Source organism: Rhinatrema bivittatum, chromosome 18 (assembly GCF_901001135.1).
Source record: "Rhinatrema bivittatum chromosome 18, aRhiBiv1.1, whole genome shotgun sequence".
Lineage (NCBI taxonomy): Eukaryota > Metazoa > Chordata > Amphibia > Gymnophiona > Rhinatrematidae > Rhinatrema > Rhinatrema bivittatum.
This window is the reverse complement of record NC_042632.1, coordinates 5900707-5926838: the sequence shown is the minus strand read 5'-3', so window position 1 is coordinate 5926838 and position 26132 is coordinate 5900707. Positions and strand designations below refer to the sequence as shown.

The 26132-nt window shown below is 47.5% G+C and overlaps 1 protein-coding gene across 2 annotated transcripts in view; it reads left to right on the top strand.

Moving 5' to 3' along the window:
- The window catches only part of TMEM173 (transmembrane protein 173), a 265188-nt gene that overhangs the window by 191313 nt on the left and 47743 nt on the right, over window positions 1-26132 (top strand). For both annotated transcript variants that reach the window (XM_029583821.1, XM_029583822.1), the window contains one exon: window positions 22293-22476. In XM_029583821.1, the coding sequence (XP_029439681.1) occupies window positions 22293-22476 (184 nt within the window). The remainder of the gene's footprint in view (window positions 1-22292; window positions 22477-26132) is intronic.

Here is a 26132-nt window from a genome sequence, read left to right as displayed (position 1 = left end):
GATTGATGGCAGCTAAGGCAAAGACGTTTGCCGACAGGCTACGGTGCCTGGTGCCTGTTTTTCTCCCTAGAGATAAATTATGGTTGAGCACCAGAAACATCCAATTACGGACTCCTTCCATGCGCCTGGCCCCCAGGTATATTGGTCTGTTTGCTGTGTTGGAGCGAGTAGGTGCAGTATCCCACCAGCTACGACTACTGTCCACTCTGAGGATTCACAATGTCTTCCATGTGTCTCTCAAGCCTGTGGTTCTATCTAAATTCCATGATAAATCTCCTGCGCTCGCCAACACGTCTGCTGAACAAGATGTCAATTATCAGGTGAAGGACGTACTGGACGTACGGTTCCACCATCGCAGATGGGAGTACCTCCTCTCCTGGGAGGGTTACAGTCCCGAGGAGAATTCATGGGTGCCGTCCTTGCACATCCTGGACAAGAAACCTTCGCCAGTTCCATTTGGGACCATCCTGCGAAGCCCAAGCCCCCGAGAAGGAGGTGTAGGAGAGGGGATACTGTTATGGTCCCGGGCCGTGCCCTGGTCCCTCCACTTACCTCGGGGACGGTCCGGGCTGCTGCAATGCTTCCCCGGGCCTGCTCTATCCTGGCTGCGGCGCTCCCTCCTTGAGGGAGACACCGTTGTTGCTCCGTGGCTGGCCCCGCCCTCTAGGCGCGTGCATGCAGGGGCTTTGCTCTTAAAGGGGCCAGTGCGGGAAATGTAGCCCTGCCCTGGGATGCCGTTAGATGTTCCCAGGGTATTTAACCCTGTAACAGGATCTCTTCCCTGCCTTGCAATGAGGTTCACTCTAGTAAGAGTTGTTAGTTGCTGCTTCTGTCCACTGACATCTGATTCATCTTTCATCCTTGGCTTCTGACTTCGGCTTCTGACTCCTGGCTTTCGACTCCGGCTTCTGTCCACCGACTTCCGATTCAGCTTCATCCTTGGCTTCTGACTTCGGCTTCTGACTCCTGGCTTTTGACTCCGGCTTCCGTCCACTGACTTCTGATCCAGCTTTGTCCTTGGCTTCCGACTTCGGCTTCATCCAGGAGGCCTTGCTTAAGTCCAAGCGGCTCGGGTCCTCACAAGCTCCTCTCGAGGGGACCGCAGGCTTCCAGTGGTGAAGTTCCAGTTGGCCTCCTGGCTCCAGCTCTTAGTCTCCATTCCCGGGATACTACCTCGCAGGAGACCACTCGTATGCCCAAGCGGCCCGCGTCCTCACGGGCTCCTCCTGGGGGACCTCGGGTCTCCAGTGGTGAAGATCTCTTGGTCTCCTGTCTGTGCCACCTCCCGGCTTCGACACCCACTGAGTATCTCCTCGGTGAGCCACCAACTGTCCGAGCCGGCCCAAGGGTTCACGAATCCAACACTTTACCACTATGAATAAATAAAGACACAAGCACAATCCGTTCTAGGAGGTATATAGTTTCAACTTTTATTGTAAGAGAGTTGTTGAAATATTTCTTTATTAAGAGGTGATATTTTGGTGCTCTTCTATTTATAACATCAATAGACTCTTCAAGAAAGGTAGTTAATCCTGGGCTATTCTCCTCTACCCTACCTGAGATGTTATTAGGCTGGGGGAGAAATACAAAAATTTTGAGATAGATGGAATTTCATGATCTTTATATGCTAAATTCTCCCATAAAAACTTCTCAAACATTTCTAATGGAGATAACAATCTTGTTATTGGGAAATTAACGAATCTTAAGTTCCAAATTCTCAATATTTTCTAACTCTATGTGTAACATTTAACTATCAGTTATATGCATATTCTCTGCATGTTGAACATTCTGCATTTTCCTAGACATAGTTTTAACTGAAGACTCCATCTCAATCAATCTTTTCCCATGATCCTGAATAGAAAGTCTATTGATATTCACCAAGGAAGATAGAGAAGTATTAACTTGTGATAGATTTGAGTCTAATTTGTTCAGTACCCTCAAGTCTCCTAGTGTAATACTGGATACATCTACAGAATCTGAGAGTCACCATTCATGCCAGTGGTGATTCCTTTTTCTGCCTCTTGAGGATGTACACTGAAGCAGAATTTTAATGCAAAGTCCGATGTTGGAGAATTTAATTCTCGAACACTTAAATTTGCTGAATCAGTTCCAGAGGATCCTCCTCTCGCTGACGCACCTGGAGGTTGAGGGGGGGTTTGGGCCATTGCCCGGACTCAATGAGACATCTGATGTGTCTCGGACACCGTCCGCTCGTGGCTTTTCTAGCCTATTAAAACGGGCATCCATCGGGCTCAACCTAGGGGTGGCTAAAGATGAGGTAACAATCCTACCCTTTCGTTTCCGACCCATAAAAAAAAACCCCACAAAATCTTCAGGCGTATCAAATTCAGTCAAAGGCGATCAAAGCCGATCTAAGCTGCGCACTGGCAGCGGCTGTGCGCCGCTCTGCTGCAGGCTTTAAAGGGCCCGCTGACCCTGGAAGGTAACGTTGGCTCAAAACTTGGGACACAGCTGGGTCTTATTGTCTGGTCTCACCGAGTTTACTAATCCAGGTAGGCTGCTGCTTTAATCTCCTCTCCTCCGCCTCGGAGCCCCCTACTGTGCTTCTAAGATGGTATTTTTTAACAAGGTCCATGCCTGTTGTACACTTGTAACCTTTAAAGCTGCACCTTTCAGTTTTTTTTCTAAATATTTTCCTTATTTTAAGTTTCCCTTTTGAAAGTTTAGTGCTAAAGCCATGAATTTATTTATTGTCCGCCTTCCAGTCATTAATTCAAATTTGATCATGTTATGATTACTATTGCCAAGCGGTCCTACCACCGACACTTCTCTCACCAAATCCTGCATTCCACTAAGAATTTGATATAAAATAGCTCTCTTACTCGTCAGTTCCTGAAACAATTGCTCCATAAAGCAGTCATTTATTCCATCCATCTCTTGCATGGGATAATTGAAATCTTCCATTATTACTGCACTGCCAATTTTGTTAGCTTTCCTAATTTCTCTTAGTATTTCATCATTCATCTTATCATTTGCGATTCTCTTCCCCAATACACATAGGATTTCTACCCATAAAGATCCCACTATGCATTTAAGGCCGGATTTTCAAAGCCGCCCACCAATTTTAGAACATGTGTGCGTCGGTGCGCGCATGTTATAAAATACATTTCCTGCATTTCTTGGAGGAGAAGTCCATTAACGGCTATTAATCAAGTTTACTTAGGGAATAGCCTCTGCTATTAATTGCATCAGTAGCATGGGATCTTCTTAGTGTTTGGGTAATTGCTAGGTTCTTGTGGCCCGGTTTGGCCTCTGTTGCAAACAGGATGCTGGGCTTGATGGACCCTTGGTCTGACCCAGCATGGCAATTTCTTATGTTCTTATGTACATGTGTGCCAGATTTTAATGTCTGTGCACGCATTTATAGGTGGGTGGCCTCCGTGCGCAGTTGGGGGTGGGGGGGGGATTTTAAAAGGCAATGCACAGAGACACGAGTAGGGCTTCCTTCCCAGTCTGTTCCCTGTACTCCTACCTAACCTTCCTACCTACCCTTTCCCCTCTCCTTCCTACCCTTTCCCCTCTCTCTGACCCCTAACCCCTTCCTAGCTACTTATGGGTTTTTTTGTTTCATTACTTACTGCTCCTCCGGAGCAGAAGTAACTTCCACGCATCGGCTGGCTAATGGCACACGCTATCCTGGGACAGCGGCTAATGGTGCTGTCCCACCTCGCCCCTCCCCCAGCCTGCAGGGCCTGGCACTTCATGTCATGGGGTTACATGTGTGGCTGGGCCTGTTCTAAATTGCGTGCGACGCACAAGGCCCAGTCGCACGTGTAACCCCCATTTTTATGCTCGCAGCCCTTTTAAAATTGGGCCTTTAGTCTCTTAAAGGATCTTTATCATATTGGACTCTATGCCATCCCAGACATAAAGCGCCACTCCCCCCCCCCCCCCCCCACCAAGTTGAACCTCCCTATCATTACGATATAATTTGTACCCTGGTATAGCACTATCGTATTGGTTATCCACCAGGTTTCTGAGATGTCACTTATGTCTGTCTCATCATTCACTGCTATATAACTCTCCCATCTTATTTTTATACTTCTGGTGTTGGCATACAGATGTATCAAGATATTTTGTGTTTGAATTAACAACCAGCTTTTTAGTTGACAGGGATAATTTGGGATCTTTTAGCTCAAGTGATTCTTTACTTATAAGCACATGGACTACATTTGCATTTATTGGAACCTCTCTATTGGGATGCCCTAACTTTCCATTTTTATTACTATCTTTTAAAGATACCTCCCTCCGAACCATGCACTGCTGAGTGACAGTCGGTTTTCCCCCTTGTTCTAGTTTAAAAGCTGCTCTATCTCCTTTTTAAAGGTTAGCAACAGCAGTCTGGTTCCAACTTGATTAAGTTGGAATCCATCCCTTCGGAAAATACTCCCCCTTCCCCAAAAGGTTGACCAGTTCCTTACAAAACTGAATCTCTCTTCCCTAAACCATCGTCTCATCCACTCATTGAAACTCCAGAACTCTGCCTGCCTCTGGGGACCTGCGCATGGAACAGGGAGCATTTCAGAGAATGTTACCCTGAAGATTATGGATTTCAGCTTTCTATCTAAAATCCTCAAATTTGGCTTCCTTAACCTCCTTCCCACATTTTCCTATGTCATTGGTGCCCACATATACCACGACAGCTGTTTCCTCCTCAGCACTGTCTAAAATATTATCTAGGTGATGCATAAGGTCCGCCACCTTCTCATCTGGTAGGCATGTTACCAGGTGATCCTCACGTCTACCAGCCACCCAGCTATCTACATTCCTAATAATCGAATTACCAACTATGAAGGCTGACCTAACTCTTCCTTCCTGGGCAATAGCCTAAGATACTCATCCCTGTGCGAGAGGACAACGCATCACTTGGAGAGCAGGTCCTAGCCACATTATAATTTCCTGCGACACCAGTATGATGCTCTCTAACTAGGAGACCTTCCTCCTCCAGGCAGCAACCAGGCTGCCAGACTGGATTTGGGAATTGGCTACCATCTCTCTGAAGGCCTCCTCTATGTACCTCTCTGTTTGCCTCAGCTCCTCTAGGTCTGTCAGTGTAGCCTCCAGAAATCAGATTCATTCTCTGAGATCCAGGAGCTCTTTCCACTGAGTGCACACATACAATTTCTCACCAGCAAATAAAAAATCATACATGTGATGCTTGATGCAAAAAACTGGATGGTCTCCCTTTTGCTGCTGGGTTGCTGCCTTCATCTTAATTTTGTAAACTTCTTAGTTAAGTTTAGGTTGCTAAGGGAGTAGGAAAGTATAAATAAGAGTCCTTTAAATTTACTGTTGTAATCACTATTAATATGGTAATGACCTGCAATAGGAAAATTAAACTCTTGATAAGGGCTGGGGCAATCCTGTGTGTTAGATAAAAGACTGATTTTTAGTATGAAAGTGTCTATTGTATATAAATCAAAGGATGAGCTAGGGGAGTGGGAGAGAGGGAAAGTCAAACAAGCACACAAACTTTAAGCCATTAGCTATCTTTGGCCTGCTTTTTAAAACAAACACACTCACACACACACCAAGGAATATACCCCACTAGTTTACCTCTTTCCAAAACTTTGTAAGTTCTAAAATTTCCCAAGAAATACTTACCGATCCTCTTCAGCTACCAGCAAGATGATCTTCTCTTCTCAATGCTCCCTCTGCACGATCCAGACCCTTCCAAGCCATTTATACTGAAGGTAGATGCCTCTACCCTTGGGGCTGTTCTCTTACAGCATAACAACCATGGAACCCTCATGACCTGTTCCTATCTAAGAACTTTACTTCAGCATAAATTAAATTACACCACTGGAGATCACGAGTTGCTAGCAGTAAAGATGGCCTTGGAGGAATGGCGACATCTCTTGGGAGGGGGCCATACACCGTGTGCTATCTGCATGGACCACAAAATCTGGCACACTTGGCGCAAGATCACCAACTGAACCCATGAGAAGCCCATTGGTAGCTGTTTTTCAACTGGTTTGACTTCGAGCTATGATATCGCCCAGTAGAGAAGAACTGTCGGGTCGATGCCTTCTCTCATTCCTTTGATCCAGTAGGCTCTCTGTATCCCCCACAACTTATCATCAACCCCACAAGGATCGTGGTTGCTGTCACAGTGACAGTTCAACTTGGGAAGACGGTCGTTCTTCAATATCTGTCAGAAAGTTCTTCAGTGTGCCCATGACACTTGCGTGGCAGGACACCAGGGTCTCATCTGAACCGTGGAGTTAATTTCCCATCATTATAGGTGGCTTCAGATGAAGACTTACATGAAGTGAAACGTAGAGTCTTGTCCCATGTGTGCCATGAACAAGAGCTCGATCTTGGAGGATGTTACAGTAATTCCCAACCCCCAAGGAACCATAGCAACAGGGGTTCACTGTCATGCTGCTCATCACACCAATTAAACTTACAGGATTTCCCTAGGAATACTAAGGATTGTTCTTTTAGCCCTAAGGTCCCTTTCCAGCAGTGCACACATCTTCTCTATTCAGAATTAACACTTGATATGAAGTGATACTTTTATCCCAAGGCTTCTCTCATTTTCCCTACAACTATCCAATTTCAACAATACACAGAGCTTCTAATATAGTCAGTTATTAGCAATTGCCTAGGAGTACTGCAGAGGTTTAGTTTCTGTCCCTATAGGTCATCTTTATGCACAAACATTCCTCTAAATAAAGAGCATGGCTGCAAGTTCATTCCTGTCTTTCTATATTCACTACCTCCAAACCACTACTGTTCTTTCTTTCAGGAACCCCGCTCCAATCCCTTGCATTAAGCCAGTGGAGGGAAAAAAGGATACTTCCTACAAAATGCCACATGCCCTTTCTTCCCCTCCAGAAGAGTCTCTCAAAGCCTTTCTCAAGATATTAGTCGTTTTTCTTAATAGCCTAGGAAAATAAACTTTACTTTAAAATCAGATTTTGGCTCTTCCTCATTAGCAGTTTTTTCCATGGCTAGGCTGAGCTCTTGAGTTGTGTGTTCTACTCTCTGGTATGCTCCCCGCTGCTTTTCTCCTTAGAAAGGGAATGGTGAATAAAACGGAAAATGTCATAATGCCTCTGTATCGCTCCATGGTGAGACCGCACCTTGAATACTGTGTACAATTCTGGTCGCTGAATCTAAAAAAAGATATAATTGCGATGGAGAAGGTACAGAGAAGGGCTACCAAAATGATAAGGGGAATGGAACAGCTCCCCTGTGAGGAAAGATTAAAGAGGTTAGGACTTTTCAGCTTGGAGAAGAGACGGCTGAGGGGGGATATGATAGAGGTGTTTAAAATCATGAGAGGTCTAGAATGGGCAGATGTGAATCGGTTATTTACTCTTTCGGATAATAGAAAGACTAGGGGGCACTCCATGAAGTTAGCGTGTGGCACATTTAAAACTAATCGGAGAAAGTTCTTTTTCACTCAACATACAATTAAACTCTGGAATTTGTTGCCAGAGGATGTGGTTAGTGCAGTTAGTATAGCTGTGTTTAAAAAAGGATTGGATAAGTTCTTGGAGGAGAAGTCCATTACCTGCTATTAATTGAGTTGACTTAGAAAATAGCCACTGCTATTACTAGCAACGTTTGTTGTGAGTGAACTGTTTAGTAGACCCTTGGGCCGACCTGTGAGAGACTGGGGAGAGGTGTACTATAGTCTCTGGTGAGTGACAGGTCGGGAGGCGGATACCAGGCAGGAGCTGGACATGAGCTTCACCCTGGAAGCCGGTACTCCCCCGGGAGGAGCCCGTAGGAGTCCAGCCACTGGGACTTAGGTGATTCACCCTGGAAGCCGGAACTCCCCCGGGAGGAGCCGTAGGAGCCCGGCCGCTGGGACTTAGATCACGGAAGCTGGAGCTGGAGCAGGCAGGCAGGGATCTGGAGACAGGCAGGAACTGAATCAGGCTAGGACTGAAGCAAGCAGGAACTGAAGCAGAACTGGCCACTGGAACCAGACAGGAGCTGAAGCAGGACTGGCTACTGGAACTAGACAGGAGCTGAAGCAGGACTGGCTACTGGAACCTGGAACCAAGCTGGAACTGAAGCAGAACAGGTTATTTATTTATTTATTTAGTGATTTTTTTTATATACCGCGGCACGTTAAAAACATCACCTCGGTTTACAATAAACAATAACACAGCAACAAGCTTTACATTCAATAGGAACTACAGTGTACAAAATGGTTCGATTAATAACAAGAATTAGAACAATTACAATAAACCAATGAACGAATGAAAAGAACAATTCAAAGTTAAATAGTAAGTCGAGTGTTAACCAGGTGATCAGAGACCGTAACGTCAATTTATAGCAGCAAGGAACATCTATGCGGGTCAGCAGAAGAGGATCGTAGGAGAAGGATTATGCAGGAAAGATTAATCGGAAAATCAGGAGTAGACATGGTCAATGAGTGTAAGCTTGCTCACACAGCCAGGTTTTGAGGTTCTGCTTAAATTTCTTGTGGCAGGGTTCTAGGCGTAGATCTGTGGGCATTTTGTTCCAAATGTTAATGCCGGCTATTGTGAATGAGGTTATCGTGAATGCCGGCTATCGTGAATGAGGTTACTACAAGCAAGCCAGGGAAGAGCAAGACTTGGGCACGGAGTGATGCAAGTCTCGGGCAGGAACAGAGTCGCTAACACAATAGCGCACTCCAGGGCACGGAGCAACAGAGGACCGCAAGGAACCCCGTTGCAAGGCAAAGTCCTGAGCTCCGCGGCGGCCTTACATAGGCCGCGGCGGCCTTACATACGTCAGCCTTACATACGTCAGACGCGTATGTAAGGCCGCGGCGGCCTTACATAGGCCGCAGCGTCTGACGTCTTCGATAGGGCGGAGCTTCCAGTGGTGGGAAACGGCCTTCATAAGCGCAGGTTGCGCACGCGCCTAGGGAGAAGGCGTCCAGGCAGGGCTTCTCGGCGGTGTCCCCCCCGCTCTTTGCATCTTCTTCTGGATAGACGTCCAGGGGGCAAGTAGCTGGCGGGCAGAGAGTTGCACTGCAGGCAGTGCGCTGGGTTCAGGCGAGGGCAAGGGCGGCCGAAGTTGCTTCCCATAGACATAAAAAGGGAGAACCTCCTGTAGCGGAGTGTGTATGACTGTTGTATGAAAATTCCGCCCACGGGAGAAGTTTGGCCCAATCGTCTTGTCTTTCGTTCACAAAGGAGCGCAGGAAGGTTTTCAGAGTCCAGTTCGTACGTTCAGTCTGCCCGTTACTCTGAGGGTGGAAGGCTGATGAGAGACTCAACTGGACCTTGAAGCGTTTACATAACGCCTTCCAGTAGCGGGCAGTGAATTGTGGTCCTCAGTCTGATACGATGTCCTGGGGCAGACCATGACGTCGGAAGACATGTTGAACAAATAAGTTACAACAATAGAGACAAACAGAGAGCAAAAACAGCTTATCCGCGTCTCAAATGAGGCGGTGGCGCCATGTTTTGAATTGTTTGAAGAGACGGGTCTTGCCGTCCAGGATTGGAGAATATTTGCCTATATGAAGTTATAATAAAATCCCCTGAAGAAGACTGATGTACAGTTGAAACATGAATCATGTTGGGAATGTTGAGATTTGTGGTGGATAAGCTGTTTTTGCTGGTTTAAACGTTTCAACTTTTTTGGGCTAAGTATTCTACTTTTTTTTTTTAATTCTTTATTTATCACTTTTTAGTTTACAAAACCTTTAAATTTTGCAAATACAGAAAATTCAGATCAGATGAAAAGAAACACATAAGAAAATAAAAGCAACATTTAAACATAATACAGACTTATTCATCTTTCTTAAAATATAAATCAATATATATATAGCCATATATATCCACATGGCTATAGAATGAGATCCATTATTAATGAGAGTGAATCAAACAGAGAAAATAATATTAATTACAAATGAAAGGCAAGCACATAACACAACCATTACATATAAATATTTATGGGTGATGATGTGATAGGAGTTTTCAATGACAGAAAACTTTTCAACTGTTCAGAAGTGAAAAATACATTAACTTCAGCTCCTTTCTTTAGATAACATTTACAAGGAAACTTAACTTTAAATGAGTAACCCAAAGCTATGTCCTGTTGGCGCAGAGCTAAAAATTCTCTGCGTCTACCCTGGGTGATCGGGGACAGATCTGGAAAAATCTTCACATTTTCATTTAGGAAAACAGTCGGAAATTTGCTGAAATACTTTTTCATAATAGACTGAACATCCATAGTAGATATCATTGAAACTAGTAAAGTTGCTCTGTCTATTACTTCTGTTGTGGTTGACTCTTCTAAGAATTGCGTTAAATTTTCCTGGATGTTTAATCTATTTGATGTGGAAGATGTTTTAGGCAAAAAATAACATTTATTTACTGCAGGCATACTTTCTTCGTCAAAGCACAAAACGTCTAACATAAATCTTTTTAGGGAAATATAGGGGTTTTCACCCAATACCCGAGGAAAGTTTAAAATCCTGCTATTTAAGTTTCTTGAAGAATTCTCTAATGTTTCCAGTCTCCTGGCAATTAACTGATTATCTTTAACAACTGCAGCGTGAAATTTTAAATTTGTTTGCTCCTTTTCCTCCAGGGTTAGTACTCGCTTAGAAACTTGATCAAGTTTCTTTTGAAAATCAATTGTATTTTTGGAGCTTTGTAAAGCTAATGTCCTCACTTCCTCGCTCAGATGATTCACAGCCGACGCTACTCCCGCCATCAAGTCCCATAGAGCAGTCATAGTCACCACTTCAGGGCGATCTGGATTTTTCAGGGGTTTAAAGGTTGGGGTAAGTACTTGCGGTATTGGCAGGCTTAAACTCGCTGAACTTACCCCAGCTGCCCCTTCTCCCAGTCCGATATCTGCAGTTCCCACGCTGAATCTTGTTTCCTCTGGGACGACCGAAGTTGTTGTTACTGCTTGTGTAGCAGCGGTCAACGTTGGCGTCTCTGCCAGTGACCCGGAAGAGGTTCCTTCAGTCAGCGTGTCGGGTTGGAAAAGTAGCCCTGACCCTTGTGTCGGAACTGCTCGCTGTTCTGGGCTCAGAGTAGTCTCCTCCGGAGCGGATAACTCACTCTCCGTTTGCCGCTCCAAGGGTTCCTCGACTTCTGGGTTGATGGTTGAAGAGGTGAGAAACCGTGTAATCTTCTGCTGTAAAATCGATATCGGAGGGGGTGTCGAGGGATAAATCCTGACCTTTCCCTTCCGTTTTGGTGGCATTTTCATAAGAATTCACAGTTTCAGGAAACAAAGCAGGAGATCAACTGGCTCCGACTCTTAGCGTGCCGCCATCTTGGATCTTCCAAGTATTCTACTTTTAACTACTTTTTCAGATTTATTTGATGCTTAAAAATTGGGAGTGTTGAGATTTATGACTCATAAAAATTATACAAGGAGATACCTTTTTGCAAATGACAATAAATGATTAAAATTTCAGACTGCTCTAAAGGCTGAATACAGCTTGCGGCCCATTACGTGGCGAGAGGCTGCAGATTAAAAGATCTTGGAACTGTTTTTTATGATATTGTCATTTGTGATTTAAAAAGATCTAAAGGACTGTTTTATGTGATTTGGACTTTGATCCTTTTCCCTCTCTGTTTGTCTCTATTGTTGAATATTCTGAGAGGTGGTTGCTTCTGATTTTTGTGAACAAATAAGTTAGCCAAGTTGGGCGCAGAAGGCAATTTTGACAGGGGAACAAAATGTGCCATTTTGGAGAACCGGTCCACAACAACCCAGATGACCATGTTCCCGTCAGATGCTGGGAGATCCACCACAAAATCTGTGGAGAAGTGCATCCAGGGCTCCACCGGGATAGGCAGGGGGTGTAACAACCCTCTAGGTTTCCCTCCAAGCGGTTTTTGCAATGCACAAGAGGGGCAGGAGTTGACGAAGAGACTAACATCTTGTCTTACTGTTGGCCACCAATAGTACCGTTTGAGGAGGACTAGCGTACCGGCACGGCCAGCATGCCCAGTGAGGGATTCGTGGGCCCATGCCAGCACGGCCCTACGAGCGCAGCGAGGGACCACGGTCCTTTCTTCGGAAGACACGGAGGTGGCAGCGAGAGACACTTTCCTGGGATCCAAAATGTACTGGGGCATCTCTGGGGTTTCCTCAATCTCGGTGGAAATCTCGCCCAGTGACAAGGCGTCTGCACGCACATTTTTTGAGCCAGAGTGAAGTCAAATCGGTCAAAAAAACAAAGACCACTGGGCTTGTCTCAGGTTCAGGCGCTGGGCTTGGCGGAGGGAAAGAGAGATTTTTATGATCCGTGTAAATGATGAAGGGGTGGTTGGCTCCCTCCAACCACTGCCTCCATTCTTCCAGGGCGAGCTTCACGGTGAGCAGTTCCTTGTTGCCGACTCCGTAATTGCTCTAGGCCGGGGAGAACCTCTTAGAGTAAAAGGAACACGGGAGAAGCTGTCCAGTGTCAGAGTGCTGGCTCAGCACCGCTCCGACAGCTACACTCGAGGCATCAACCTCAACCACGAACGGCCGATTGGGATCAGGATGGCGGAGGCATGTGTCCTGTAAGAAGGCCCTTTTCAATTCTTCGAAGGCTTGGCAGGCTTGGGCAGGCCAGTCCACCGCATTGGCTCCCTTCTGGGTGAGCGCAGTCAGAGGAGCCACTATGTGAGAATAGCTGGGAATAAAATGCCGATAAAAGTTAGCAAAGCCGAGGAAACGTTGCAACGCCTTGAGACCCCTCGGCTGCGGCCAGTTCCTAATTGCAGCGACTTTCTTTGGGTCCATCTGGAAGCCATCAGCCGAAACAATATACCCCAGGAACGACAAGGAAGTTTTTTCAAAGCTGCATTTCTCAAGCTTACTGTATAAGCTGTGTTCTCTGAGAATTTGGAGCACCTGGCGAACATGCTGGCGGTGCGTAGGCAGGTCACGAGAGTAGATCAGGACGTCGAGGTAGACGATCACACAGACGTTGAGCAAATCCCGTAGCACCTCATTCATCAGGTGTTGGAAGACTGCAGGGGCGTTACAAAGGCCAAAGTGTTACGCTTGGGCAGTGTTCTGGTGTTGTGAACACCACCTTCTGGAGTGACTCCAGGTGGAGAGAGAAAGGAATGGCTGGAAAGTCTTTGATGATGGTGATAGTGGAGCAGAGAACTGGCTGGGAACAGGGTCCAAGTCCAGGCTGGGTCTAGGCAGGTGGCAGGCAAACAGCGTCAAGGTTCAGGCTGGGGCGGGGCTGGCGGCAGGCAAACAGTGTCAAAGTCCAGGCTGGGTCGGGGCTGGCGGCAGGCAGGCAGAGTCAGGGTCCAGGCAGGGTCAAGGCACCTAGTAGCAAGGCAGAGAGCCCAAAGGCCACACACACACGGCAAGGCAGAGACAAGGAACCTTATAGTAAGGCAGAGAGCCCGAAGGCCACACACACACACACACGGCAAGGCAGAGGGCCCGAAGGCCACACACACACACACACGGCAGGGAAGAGGGCCCGAAGGCCACACACACACACGGCAGGGCAGAGGGCCCGAAGGCTACATACACCCACGGCAAGGCAGAGGGCCCGAAGGCCACACACACACACACACACGGCAAGGCAGAGGGCCTGAAGAGCACACACACACACACGGCAAGGCAGGGCAAGGTAGAAGCCCCGAAGGCCACGCACACAGCAAGGCAAGGCAAGGCAGGGCAGAAGGCCCGAAGGCCACACACACCGCAAGGCAAGCCAAGGCAGAGGGCCCGAAGGCCACACACTCCGCAAGGCAAGGCAGAGGGCCCGAAGGCCACACACACCGCAAGGCAAGGCAAGGCAGAGGGCCCGAAGGCCACATACACCGCAAGGCAAGGCAAGGTAGAAGCCCCGAAGGCCACACACACCGCAAGGCAAGGCAGGGCAGAAAGCCCAAAGGCCACACGCACAGCAAGGCAAGGCAGGGCAGAAGGCCCGAAGGCCACACGCACAGCAAGGCAAGGAAGGCTAGAGCAGGGAGCCCAAGCGAGCTCGATGCCGAAGCACCGAGGGAACTGCCAGGCAGGGTTATAAATGGAAGTCCAGAACATAGAGTAAACAAGGAAGATGGACTGGGCCAGTCAGGAGAGCCTGCTCTTGAAGGACCCCTGGTGGTGAGGTGGTTGCACAGCAGCCATAGCCGTAACACAAAGGGCATTACGAGGTATTCGTAATGCCCATCCCGTGTATTGAACGCGGTCTTCCATTCGTCCCCGGGACGGATTCTAAGTTGTAGGCCCCGCGTAGATCCAGCTTAGTAAAGACTCTTGCGCCTTGGAGCCGATCAAGTAGTTCTGAAATCAACGGGAGAGGGTAGCGGTCCCGTTTGGTAATTGCATTGAGAACTCGGTAGTCGATATAGGGCCTCAGGGAGCCATCTTTTTTGCTGATGAAAAAGAATCCCGCCCCGGCGGGTGACTTGGACGGGCGGATGAATCCTTTCGCCAAATTCTCAGTGATGTACTCAGACATGGCCCGTGTCTCGGGCAGGGACAAGGGGTACACCCTACCCCGAAGTGGCATACATCCGGGCAATAGGTTGATAGCGCAGTCATATGGACGATGCTGTGGAAGAATCTCGGCTTTAGTCTTCGAGAAGACATCTGTAAAGTCCTCGTAGGGTGATGGAGGTCCAAGGGTGGAGTGCAAGAGCAGAAGTGCAGGAGGCTTGCGAACCTTCATACAATGAGAGAGGCAATAGGGACTCCACTTAGTGATTTGCAGAGTATCCCACTGGATCACAGGCGAGTGCTTTTGGTGCAATGGCAGCCCCAGCACCACGGGGTGGACAGCCTCTTCAAAAATCAGGAAGGCTATCTCCTTCGAGTGGATCACCCCGGTGCGGACTGTGATGGGAGCCGTGGCGGTCAATATGCGACCTGGAAGGACGTTCCCTGAATGGAGGTAATCCGGAGTGGAACTTTTCGTCTCTGCGTAGGAATCTGCAGTTGTGAGACCAAGTCTTGCTGGATAAAATTACCTCCGGCTTCGGAATCCAGGAAGGCAAGGGTTTCCAAGGACCCTCCAGGAAATTCCAAGGTAATGGGTATCATACTCTGAGGAGCTGTGGCACAACCTAGGAGGAGCTCCTCCCGATCTCCTAGGTTCTGGAGTTTTTCCGCACGCTCCTGGCAGCGTGCCAAGAAATGGCCTTTCTGACCACAGTAAAGGCACAAGCCCATCGAGCGGCGGCGTTGTCTCTCCTCAAGGGAGAGCTGGGCACGTCCCAACTGCATGGGTTCAGCGGCAGAAACTTCAGGACGGGCAGGCCTGGGTGAAGGCAGCGGGCGAGAGGAACTGCGGGCAGGGCTGTGCTTTGTCATGCGTAATTCTTGTACTCGCTGTTGCAGACGGCGATTGATGCAAGCAGCCATGTCAATGAGGACATTAAGATCTTCCGGGAGATCCCGGACTGCAATCTCGTCCTTGATGCGCCCTGACAACCCTTCCAAGAAGATGGCTTTAAGGCTATCGTCCTGCCAACCTACTTCCTGAGCGAGAGTCCTGAAATCCATTGCATAGTCCGCCAGGAAACGGGATCCTTGGCGAAGCTGTAGCAACTCTGACGTGGCTGAGGCCTGGCGGCAGGTTCGTCAAAGGCTTGGCGAAAGTTGGTGACAAACTGCTGCAAGTTGTCCAAGGAGGAGTCGCTACGCTCCCACAGGGGGGAGGCCCACACCAGTGCCTTTCCATCGAGCAGGGAGAGAATATACGCTACTTTGACGGAGTCCGTGGGAAACTGCCGGGGCAATAGCGAGAAGCGCACAAAACACTGGTTCAAGAACCCACGGCAGATCCTAGCATCTCCAGTGTAGCGAGCAGGCGGCGGCAGCTGAGTCACGGGTGAGGCTGCATCCTTGGGTCTCGAACCCACAGCAGGTGAAGAATGGGTATCATGGGCATCCATTCGGGCAGCCAGTTTCCCAACGGATCCAGCCAGGATGTCCAGGTACTGTTGTTGCTGTTGTAGCTGCAGAGTCAACCCAGGAAGATCCTGGGATCCTGGTACCTCGGCCGAGTCCATGGCATTGCAATCTATTGTGAGTGAACTATTTAGTGGACCCTGGGGCTGACCTGTGAGAGACTGGGGAGAGGTATACTATAGTCTCTGGTGAGTGACAGGTTGGGAGGCGGATACCAGGCAGGAGCTGGATGTGACCTTCACCCTGGAAGCCGGCACTCCCCCGGGAGGAGCCAATAGGAGTCCAGCCGCTGGGACTTAGGTGATTCACCCTGGAAGCCGTTACTCCCCCGGGAGGAGCCCGGAGGAGCCCGGCCGCTGGGACTTAGGAGATCACGGAAGCTGGAGCTGGAGCAGGCAGGCAGGGATCTGGAGACAGGCAGGAACTGAAGCAGGCTAGGACTGAAGCAAGCAGGAACTGAAGCAGAACTGGCTACTGGAACCAGACAGGAACTGAAGCAGAACTGGCTACTGGAACCAGACAGGAGCTGAAGCAGGACTGGCTACTGAAATGACTTACCGTCCAATCTTCGTATGGAACCCTGCCCTTTCAAATTCAGAAAACAACTAAAAACGTGGCTCTTTAATCAAGCCTTCCCGGATTAACATCCTCGACCCCCCAGCTATCAATAATGACCCCCTTCCGGTAATCCTAATAACCCCTTGCACATTTTATAATCGCTACCAGACCCACCAGATCCCGGGATCTTTTGTGTTCTGTACCCCTGCACCTCTTTTGTATAACTTGTACCTTGTATAATCATGTGTTACCGTTCCTCTTGCTTCTCTCCTCCTCTTTAATTGTTGGGGGTCCCCCTCTTCCGACCCCCGGTTTCTTAGTTCTCCCCGTCCCCTCCCCCTGTTATTTGTATTTTCCACCTTTTGCTATTATGTAAACCGATATGATATGTACTTTAATGTCGGTATAGAAAAGCTGTTAAATAAATAAAATAAAATAAATACTGGAACCAGACAGGAGCTGAAGCAGGACTGGCTACTGGAACCGGACCGGAGCTGAAGCAGGACTGGCTACTGGAACCAGACAGGAGCTGAAGCAGGACTGGCTACTGGAACTAGACAGGAGCTGAAGGAGGACTGGCTACTGGAACCTGGAACCAAGCTGGAACTGAAGCAGAACAGGTTACTACAAGCAAGCCAGACAAGAGCAAGACTTGGGCACGGAGCGAAGCAAGTCTCGGGCAGGAATGGAGTCGCTAACGCAATAGTGCACTCCGGGGCACAGAGCAACAGAGGACCGCAAGGAACCCCGTTGCAAGGCAAAGTCCTGGGCTCCGCGGCCGCGGCATCTGACGTCTTCGATAGGGCGGAGCTTCCAATGGCGGGAAACGGCCTTCATAAGCGCGGGTTGCACGCATGGGCGCTTAGGGAGAAGGCATCCAGGCAGGGCTTCTCGGCAGCGTCCCCCCCCCGTGGGGATGCCGTGAAACAGGCCGCAGACCCTCGGAGACGGGCCGGGACCAAGGAGGTAAGGGCCCAGTCGCGGCTGCCGCAACTGGGACCGCAACAACGTTAACATGGAATAGACTTAGTTTTTGGGTACTTGCCAGGTTCTTATGGCCTGGATTGGCCACTGTTGGAAACAGGATGCTGGGCTTGATGGACCCTTGGTCTGACCCAGTATGGCATGTTCTTATGTTCTTATAGAATCTGGCAGCATGTAGCTAAGGTAGTGTTGACGCCACCCAAGAGCAATTCCTCCCTGCTCAGGATCTCATATAAAGTAGCCTGTGGGAAGCTGGGAAACATAGTTCTTCTTGGGCAGGCATGTGGGATAGCTGAGTAACTTCATGAGGCTGGAGACATGCAGCACACTAACTCCAGCCTTCTTCTTAAAACTTTCAGCTTTATTTACATCAGTCAGCATACAAACATGTAGACTTTATCTCCAGCAATATACTCCCAGCTTTACCTTATGACAGAGATATTTCAGGAGCTGTCTTCTCCTAGAGGCGAAGGGCCTGTCTCCTCCCGGGTGAGCCCATATTGTTATCCTGATCAGAAGGGTCCTGTCCACAGAGCTCTATGTCTTTTAGGGTGGACCAGGCAAGCAATACAGGAAGTGGGAGGAGAAAATAACAAAATCAATCGTCTCAAAAAGGCAGAAAAGGTGACTAAGAAGTGCAACAAATCAAGGGAGAAAAATTGGAAAGCTATGAACACAAATGGTCGTAGTTTGGGCAATAAAATCCCAGCCCTGCAGATCCTAAGTGTGGAGGCGGACTTGGACATTGTTGCTGTTACGGAGACATGGTTCACAGATTCTCATGATTGTGATACAGCCATACCGGGCTATAACTTGTTAAAGAAGGACAGAGAGAACAGAAAAAGGGGAAGAGTAGCTCTTTATGTCAAAAACAATATCCAAGCAACTGAACTGCAAGGAATGTGGAGTTGGTTTACAGTCCTCCAACTCAAACAGAAAAACTAAACAGAGATCTGGTCAAAGACATCCAAAAGGTGGGAAAGAAGGAGAAATGTTGATTGTTGGAGATTTTAATCTGTTGGACGTAGACTGGAGAGTCCTTTCTGCGGAATCTACCAGAAGTAGGGCTCTGTTCAAACAAATGGTAATGGAACCCACGAGGAAGGTGTTATACTTGACCTAGTGCTCACTAATGGAGATAATGTCTCTAATGTCCAGGAAGGTGCCCACCTCAGCACCAGTGATCATCAAACAGTATGGTTTGATATCACAAATGGGCTACAGAGAGATCACATGAAGACCCAAGTTTTGAATTTAAAAATGAGGACATACCTGAAGGTAGAACTAGAAAACTGGAAGAAAATGAGAGGTGGAACAACAGTGGGCCAAACTAAAATGAGCAATTACAAAGGCAACAAATTTATAAGTTAGAAAAGTAAACAAAAGTAAGAGAAATAAGAAACCGATCTGGTTCTCAAAGGAGGTGGCTGATAAAATAAAAATAAAAAGAACAGTGTTCAAGAAATATAAAGGATCCCAAAAAGAGGAACACAGGTAAGAATATCTGACGAAACTGAGGGAGAAAAAGAAAGAAATCAAGAAAGCAAAAAGTCAGGCAGAAGAAAGGATTGCCAAAGACGAGGCTAGAAACTACAAGTCAGTTAGCTTCACCTCAGTGGTGGAAAAATTAATGAAGATTGAGGAGGGAAAAGAAAAATGAACTATCTACAATCTTGGGATAGTTGCTGGACCCAAGGCAGCATGGATTCACCAGGGAAAGGTCCTGTCAGAAAAATCTGATTTGATTTTTTGATTGGGTGACTAGAGAATTGGATCAGGGAAGAGCGCTCAATGTGATTTACTTGGATTTTAGTAAAGCTTTTGATTATGGTCCCACATAGGAGACTCATGAACAAAATGAGAAGCTTGGGAGTTGGTGCCAAGGTAGTAGCATGGATTGCAAACTGGTTGACTAACAGGAGACAGCATGTAATAGTAAATGGAACCTACTCTGAAGAAAGAATGATGTTAAGTGGAGTGCCACAGGGATTGGTTTTGGAACCAGTTATGCCCAATATCTTTGTGAGAGACTTGGTGGAAGGGATAGAAGATACTTGTCTATTTGCAGATTATTCTAAGTTCTGCAACAGAGTGGACATGTCTGAAGGAGTAGAGAGAATGAAAAGTGATTTAAGAAAGCCTGAAGAGTGGTCAAAGTTTTTGACCACTCTTCAGGGTGCAGGGTCATGCATCTGAGGTGTGGCAATTCAAAAGAGCGTTTTGTGATGGGCAGTGAAAGACTAATGCACACAGATAGGGAGAGGGACCTTGTTGAGATAATGTCTGGTGATCTGAAGGCGGCGAAGCAGAGTAACAAGGCAATAGATAAAACCTTAAGAATGCTGGGCTGACAGAAAGAGGAATAACCAGTTAGAAAAAAGAGGTGATAATACAGTTGTACAGGTCCTTGGTGAGGCCTCACCTAGAGTACTGCGTTCAATACTTGTTGCCTGTATCTCAAAAAGGATAAAGACAGGACAGAGATGGTCCAAAGAAGAGCAACCAAAATGGTGAGGGGTCAGCATTGGAATACTTATGAGAAGAGGCTGAAGGATCTGAATATGTACACCCTGGAAGAGAGTAGGTGCAGAGGAGATATGATGCAGACCTTCAGATACCTGAAAGGTTTTAATGATGCACAATCATCAAAACTTTTCCTTTGGAAATAAATCAATAGAACTAGGGGTCATGAAATGAAACTCCAATCAGAACCAAGTATTTCTTCACGGAGAGGGTAGTGAATGCCTAGAATGCCCTTCCGGAAGAGGCAATGAAGACAGTGAAAGAATTCAAAGGGGCATGAGATAAACACTGTGGATCCCTAAAGGCTAGAGGTTGAAAATATAGAAAATAATGCTTGGGGGTAACTGGAGGTAACTTGATGGTGTGGCAATTGGTACCCTTAACAAATAAGGCTTGATACAGTTAATGCAACTACATCATTGCTCTCTGCTTCAACAGCAGAGGGAAAAGGGGAATTGGATTCAGACAGCAACCAATGAGTACACCCGACTTTTTTTGGTTTGGTGAACAAATAAACATGGGGGTACTTGCTGATGTGGCGCTTACTACCCTTAATTACTAAGCCTGATACTTTTGATGCAACTCCAACATTGTTCTCTGCTTCCACGGCAATGATTAAAAGAAATTTGATTCAAATGGCATCGAGGGCCTTGACTTTTACGGTCTGGGAAACTGATAAGCATGGATTAACCTGCACAGTGCAGCAGATACTGGCATACGCTTGCTGGGCAGACTGGGTGGATAATTTGGTCCTTTTCTGCCGTCATTTCTTTATTTCAGTGTTTCTATTCTGGTCCCGCACAGATTAAGGAGGGTTTATAGGGCCTTTACATACCCTCCCCTCAGCTTGAATCTACTGGTGTGAATGCCCCTACTCACCCTGAAACCCATTCAGAGAAGTAACTTTTCTTCCTCTTGTGCTCCTTCTGGCCTCTTGCCAGTTCACTTCAGGGTAGCGGTTACAGGGTCATGCTCTCCTGCTCTCATTAGGGTTATCCATAACCAAACCCCAATCACAACTACCCACTGCACCCTTGGCCCATTGTCCACCCAAAGTTTTATATAAGTCCAACTGGAGCTCTGAGTTCCGGTCCTTCTCCGGCCAGCCTCTCTGGACTTCACTTGGGTGTTCCTGTTGTGGCTTCTCTTCCACTCACTGAAAAATTTGCATTCTTTCATCACTCATTGTGATAGACTTCAACTCTCTTCCAAATGTTATTTATTTATTTATTTATTTATTTATTTATTTATTTATTTATTTAATGTTTTTGTTATACCGAGTTTCATGACAGGCATCACATCAACCCGGTTTACAATTAACAAAGTGTGAAAGCATAACGTAGCGTAATAAACGTAATAAACATGTTCTCATGATGTAATAACATCATGTAAACATGTAAAAAACATGTTCTCATGATGTCTTCTGACTTCTCTGCGCCATTTCCATCTGCAACACTTCCCTCTGGCCATTCTGCAGTGCCTCCCTCTGGTTATTCTGCAGTGCCTCCGACTGGCCTCTCTGCAGCGCCTCCTTCTGGCTCCTCCATGCTACCTTCCATAGGCCAGTCTGTGTTGCTTCCATCAGGCCACTTTGAACTGCCTCCTTCCAAGCAGTCTGTAAAGCTCCACTATGAGCTTTTGTTTGCATTGAAACCACAGTCACTACAGATTCATTCACCTGGCTTTCATTCTCTTTTTGCACTCTGCTGTGTCTGTCCTTGCCCCTCTGGCTTTTCTTTCACCACCTGTTCCAGCATTGTGTTCACTGGTTCCCTGCCAAGTTTTCCTATCACACTGTCCACAAATCCCTGGCTGGCTCCAGCACATTTGTTGCTATTATCTCTCTCATCTTGCTCCTGAGTTTTTGTCTCTCTGGAGGGTAAAACACTAGTCAGGTGATTCATGAGGCTGCCATGCTTCCTATGCTTCCAGCTGCAGAAAGCCATTTCCTGGCCTTACTTATGACAGGCTGGCAGTTAGAAGTGCCATGCTTTCTTCCTGTTCTTTACAGGCACATGCCCAGGCAGTCTGATACCTTTAGGATCGCTACACCTAGGTTTTCTGTGGACAGCAGAAAAAATCAGCCACACTATCCCTCCCTTTTCCCTGGTAGTGATGAAGCTAAGTTGCATAAGAAACTAAGGTGGATCATGTGGGATGGCCGCACAGGAACTTCTGTGTGTACTTGCAAAACTTCTAGTATTTTCTAACTTCTAAAGGCCTACTCCATGTCACCCATTTGTGTGGCTGATTTATCCTGCTGTCTGTGGAGAACCTCAGTTTACAGGTAAACTGTTTTGCTTTCTATAATTCTTTTAATCCCCATCTCTCTTTTGGTTTAACAGGTACCAGGGTCAATACTCAAAAGCTGCATGTGCATGCATCAGTGTCAACCAATTCCTTTTACTGCTCTGTGGATGCTTCTTGTTTTTGTGGACTGACATGAATTCATGGACTAAATTGCCCATACATGTGAATATTGCCCTGGTGTGCTCTAGCCAGTTGCTAATGATTGCAGTTGGACTGCAGGTATGAAAGTTAAGATATTTATTCTGGGATATATGTTTTTGTTTCATCATTTGTGTATGCTATTTATTTGTGATAAAACAGCTTAATTTATTTAAAATATTTTACTCCACATTATTGAAAAGAAATGGTGTTTGTTGACCTCAGGGCTAAGTAGTAGAAAATATTAACTTGCATTTATTCATCGCTTTTTGAGAACAGTGCAGCATCTGCTTTCTTGGGAAGGAGAAAAGACTCACGCTTGGAAGAGTAGGAGGGACAGGGGAGAGAGGATCTTCTCTCTGGGAGAAGACAGGCCCCCACACTCTAAGAGATGGCAATACAGATTGCAGCACTGAAAATTGCTACAATATATGCTATTGAAATGTCAATAGATTTACCTGCGTTAAGTGCACTTAACACAAGTAAATGGGTTTTTGAAAATTGCTAGAATAATGTTACATTTATGTTTACATTTTCTTTTGAAAATTACCTTGATAAAATTTGTTATATGTAATATGTCTTTGTAATAAGACTTGGTCCATGTGCATATACAGTCTGTAGGAATGATGTCTTTATCTTTAATAAAATTTATGAATCGCATGAATCTAACTAATGTACAAAAAACCAATCATAAATATACGAAACGCACAGAATAAAAACACAATACATTTGTTGCGCTCGGGGGTGGACCCTTGTCCTGAGGCAGAGGTGGAACGCCTCCTGAAAGGGAACAGTAGGTAACTGCCCCCAGGGGGCGGAGCACTGGAGGAGACAGAGGCTAGGAAGAGCTTCACCACTAGAAGCCCGAGGTCCCCCCGGGAGCCTGTAGGGACCCGGGCCACTTGGACTCGCAGGGTCTCCTAGGAGAGTGAAAGTCCGGCGTGCCCACGGAGACAAGGGGAGCGCGATCAGGTTCAGAAATGGTTGCTGGTTGGAACAGGGAGAACCAGAACAGAGTTGGTGATGACAAGGTGAGGAACAGAGCCAGAATCTGGAGGCGAGGACAGGCAGGCAAAAGTCAATGTCCAGAGGTCAGTCCGAGGGATGGTCAGCGAAGCAGAGGTCAGGTACCGGAGGTCAGATGAGGTCAAAGGCAGGCTGAAGTCTTGAGGCAGGCGGCAGGCAGGCAGACAGGTCAGGAACAGGCTGAGGTCAGTACCAGTAAGACAGTCCGAGGGTACTACCTGGGTAGACAGACAGACGAACACAGAAACAAGCAGGAACAGGAACTAGGATGCAGGAACAAGTCAGGAACAGAACTGGAACAGAAGGATCCTGGAACGAGACTAGGACAAGCAGGAACAAGTGCAAGCGCAGAGGCAATCTTAGAACAAACCGACCCGATTGCCAAGGCAAGGAAGCAGAGACAGGAACTTCCTTATATCGGGGGCTCAATCAGTGCACGCCATGGAACTAGGACCCGCTGTTGGCCCTACATGAGTCCGGGCAATCTGTGCGCGCTTATGGGCATGGCTAACATGGCCAAGTACCCTGAACCTCGGCGTGAGGCCCAGCGCACAGTGGCAGGCCCGGCGACTGCCGCCGAGTGACGCCTGGCAGGACTGGCAACTACCGCGAGGGAGGTCGTCCCAGGACCCGTTGTGGCACCATGAAGGGGGAGCAGGCTCACTCTTGGGACGGCCGCAGGTGGGGTGCGTAACAGTACCCCCCCTTCTAGGCCTCCTCCTACGCGGCTGTGGTTTCTCGGTACAATCTATGGAAGGTCCTCAGAAGATCCTTATCCAGGATGTTTTGGGAGGATTCCCACGAATTCTCCTTGGTCCCATGGCCCTCCCAGGCTAAGAGGTATTCCCACTTGCCTCAGCGTCACCGGATGTCAAAGACCTCTCTTACCTGGAGAGAAGTGTCAGGTTCTGCAGAGATGCACAGAGCAGGAGAGGACCAATGGCTTTAACAGGGACACATGAAACGTGATTACCCAATGAACGAGGTAGCTGGAGTTGATAAGAAACAGCTCCCACTCTTCAGATCACGGGAAATGGCCCGATGTATTTCGGAGACAGACGGTGAGAGAGAAGTCTGTCGAATGTGTTGAGCACTCAGCCTCACTTTCTGGTCAGGTTGAAAGAGTGGAGCAGGTCGTCTATGAAGATCAGAAGTGCGCTTGGCGCGTTCAGCAGCTCGTGAAAGTCACTCTTTTACCCGGGTCCACACTTGGCAAATGGTTTGAGCCTTGACTTGAGCCGCTGGAGACGGAACCGTCAGAGGAACAGGAAGAGGCAGTCGGGGCTGTCGTCCGAAGACTACTGCAAACGGGGATGTATCGGTGGCTGCTGCGACATGGGTATTGTGCGGCAATTCAGCCCAGGGGAGAAGGTCTGACCAATCGTTTTGCTGATCATTTGCATAGGAACGTAGGAATGTCTTCAAGGTCCGATTGGTCCTTTCGGCCTGCCCATTGGCCTGGGGATGGTTGGCTAATGTATAACTCAAAGAAATGTCGAACTTTCGACACAAGGAATGCCAATATTTGGCAGCAAACTGAGGTCTCCGATCGGATACAATCTCCTTGGGGAGTCCGTGGAGGTGAAAGATGTTCTTCAGGAAGAGCTTCGCCAGTTCTGGGGCTGAAGGAAGACCCGGCAAGGGAATAAAATGACCCATTTTCGAGAAGCGGTCAATGACGACCCAAATCACCGTGTTATTCTGGGAAGGAGGTAGATCAGTAATAAAGTCCATCGAAATGCTGGATCATGGCTCGGTAGGTGCTGGGAGAGGCAAGCCCCAAGGCTTCCCCATTGGTGGCTTTTGCTGGGTGCAAATGGGACATGAGTCCACGTAGTTTCTTGAATCTTGTACCATCGTCGGCCACCAATAATGCCTTCGTAGCATTTCCAGAGTCCTGGCACGACCAGGGTGGCCTGCCAGTTTAGAGTCGTGAGCCCATTTTAAGACACGTTCACGTAGCCGTTGAGGAACGATGGTCTTCCCAACAGGGACTGTGGTAGTTGCAGCAAGGGAAATACAAACAGGGTCAATGATGAAGGTAGGAACTTACAGGACGTCCTCAGGCTCAAATGATCTAGTGTATCAGCGTGCAGATTCTTGGAACCAGGACGAAAGCACAGATTGAAATCAAATCTTTTGAAGAATAAGGCCCATCGGGCCTGCCGGGGGGTTCAAAAGTTGAGCCTCTTTGAGATGTTTGAGGTTCTTGTGGTCTGTGAAGATGGTAAACTTATGTTGCGCCCCTTATAACCAAGGGTGCCATTCTTGAAGCACTAGTTTAACCGCAAGGAGTTCGCGGTCACCCACGGTGTAATGTTGTTTTGTGGGTGAAAATTTATGAGAATAGAATGAGCATGGAGTTAGCTTGCCCGTGGGGGAGTGTTGACTCAGAACGGCTCTGGCGCCGATTGCTGAGGCGTCGACCTCTACAACAAAGGGATGTTTGGGATTCAGATAAAAGAGACAAGGGACGTAGCTGAAGGCTTCTTTAATCCTCTGGAAGGCAGCAATTGCTTTGGGTGTCCAAACTTGGGTGTTGACCCCTTTCCTAGTCATAGCAGTGAGTGGGGCAACTATGGAAGAGTAATTCGAAATGAAGCTCTGGTAATAGTTGGTGAAGTCTAGAAAGCATTGTAACGCTTGAAGACCCACTGGCTGAGGCCATTCGTGGATTCCCTGAAGTTTCTCCGGGTCCATTGAAAACCCAC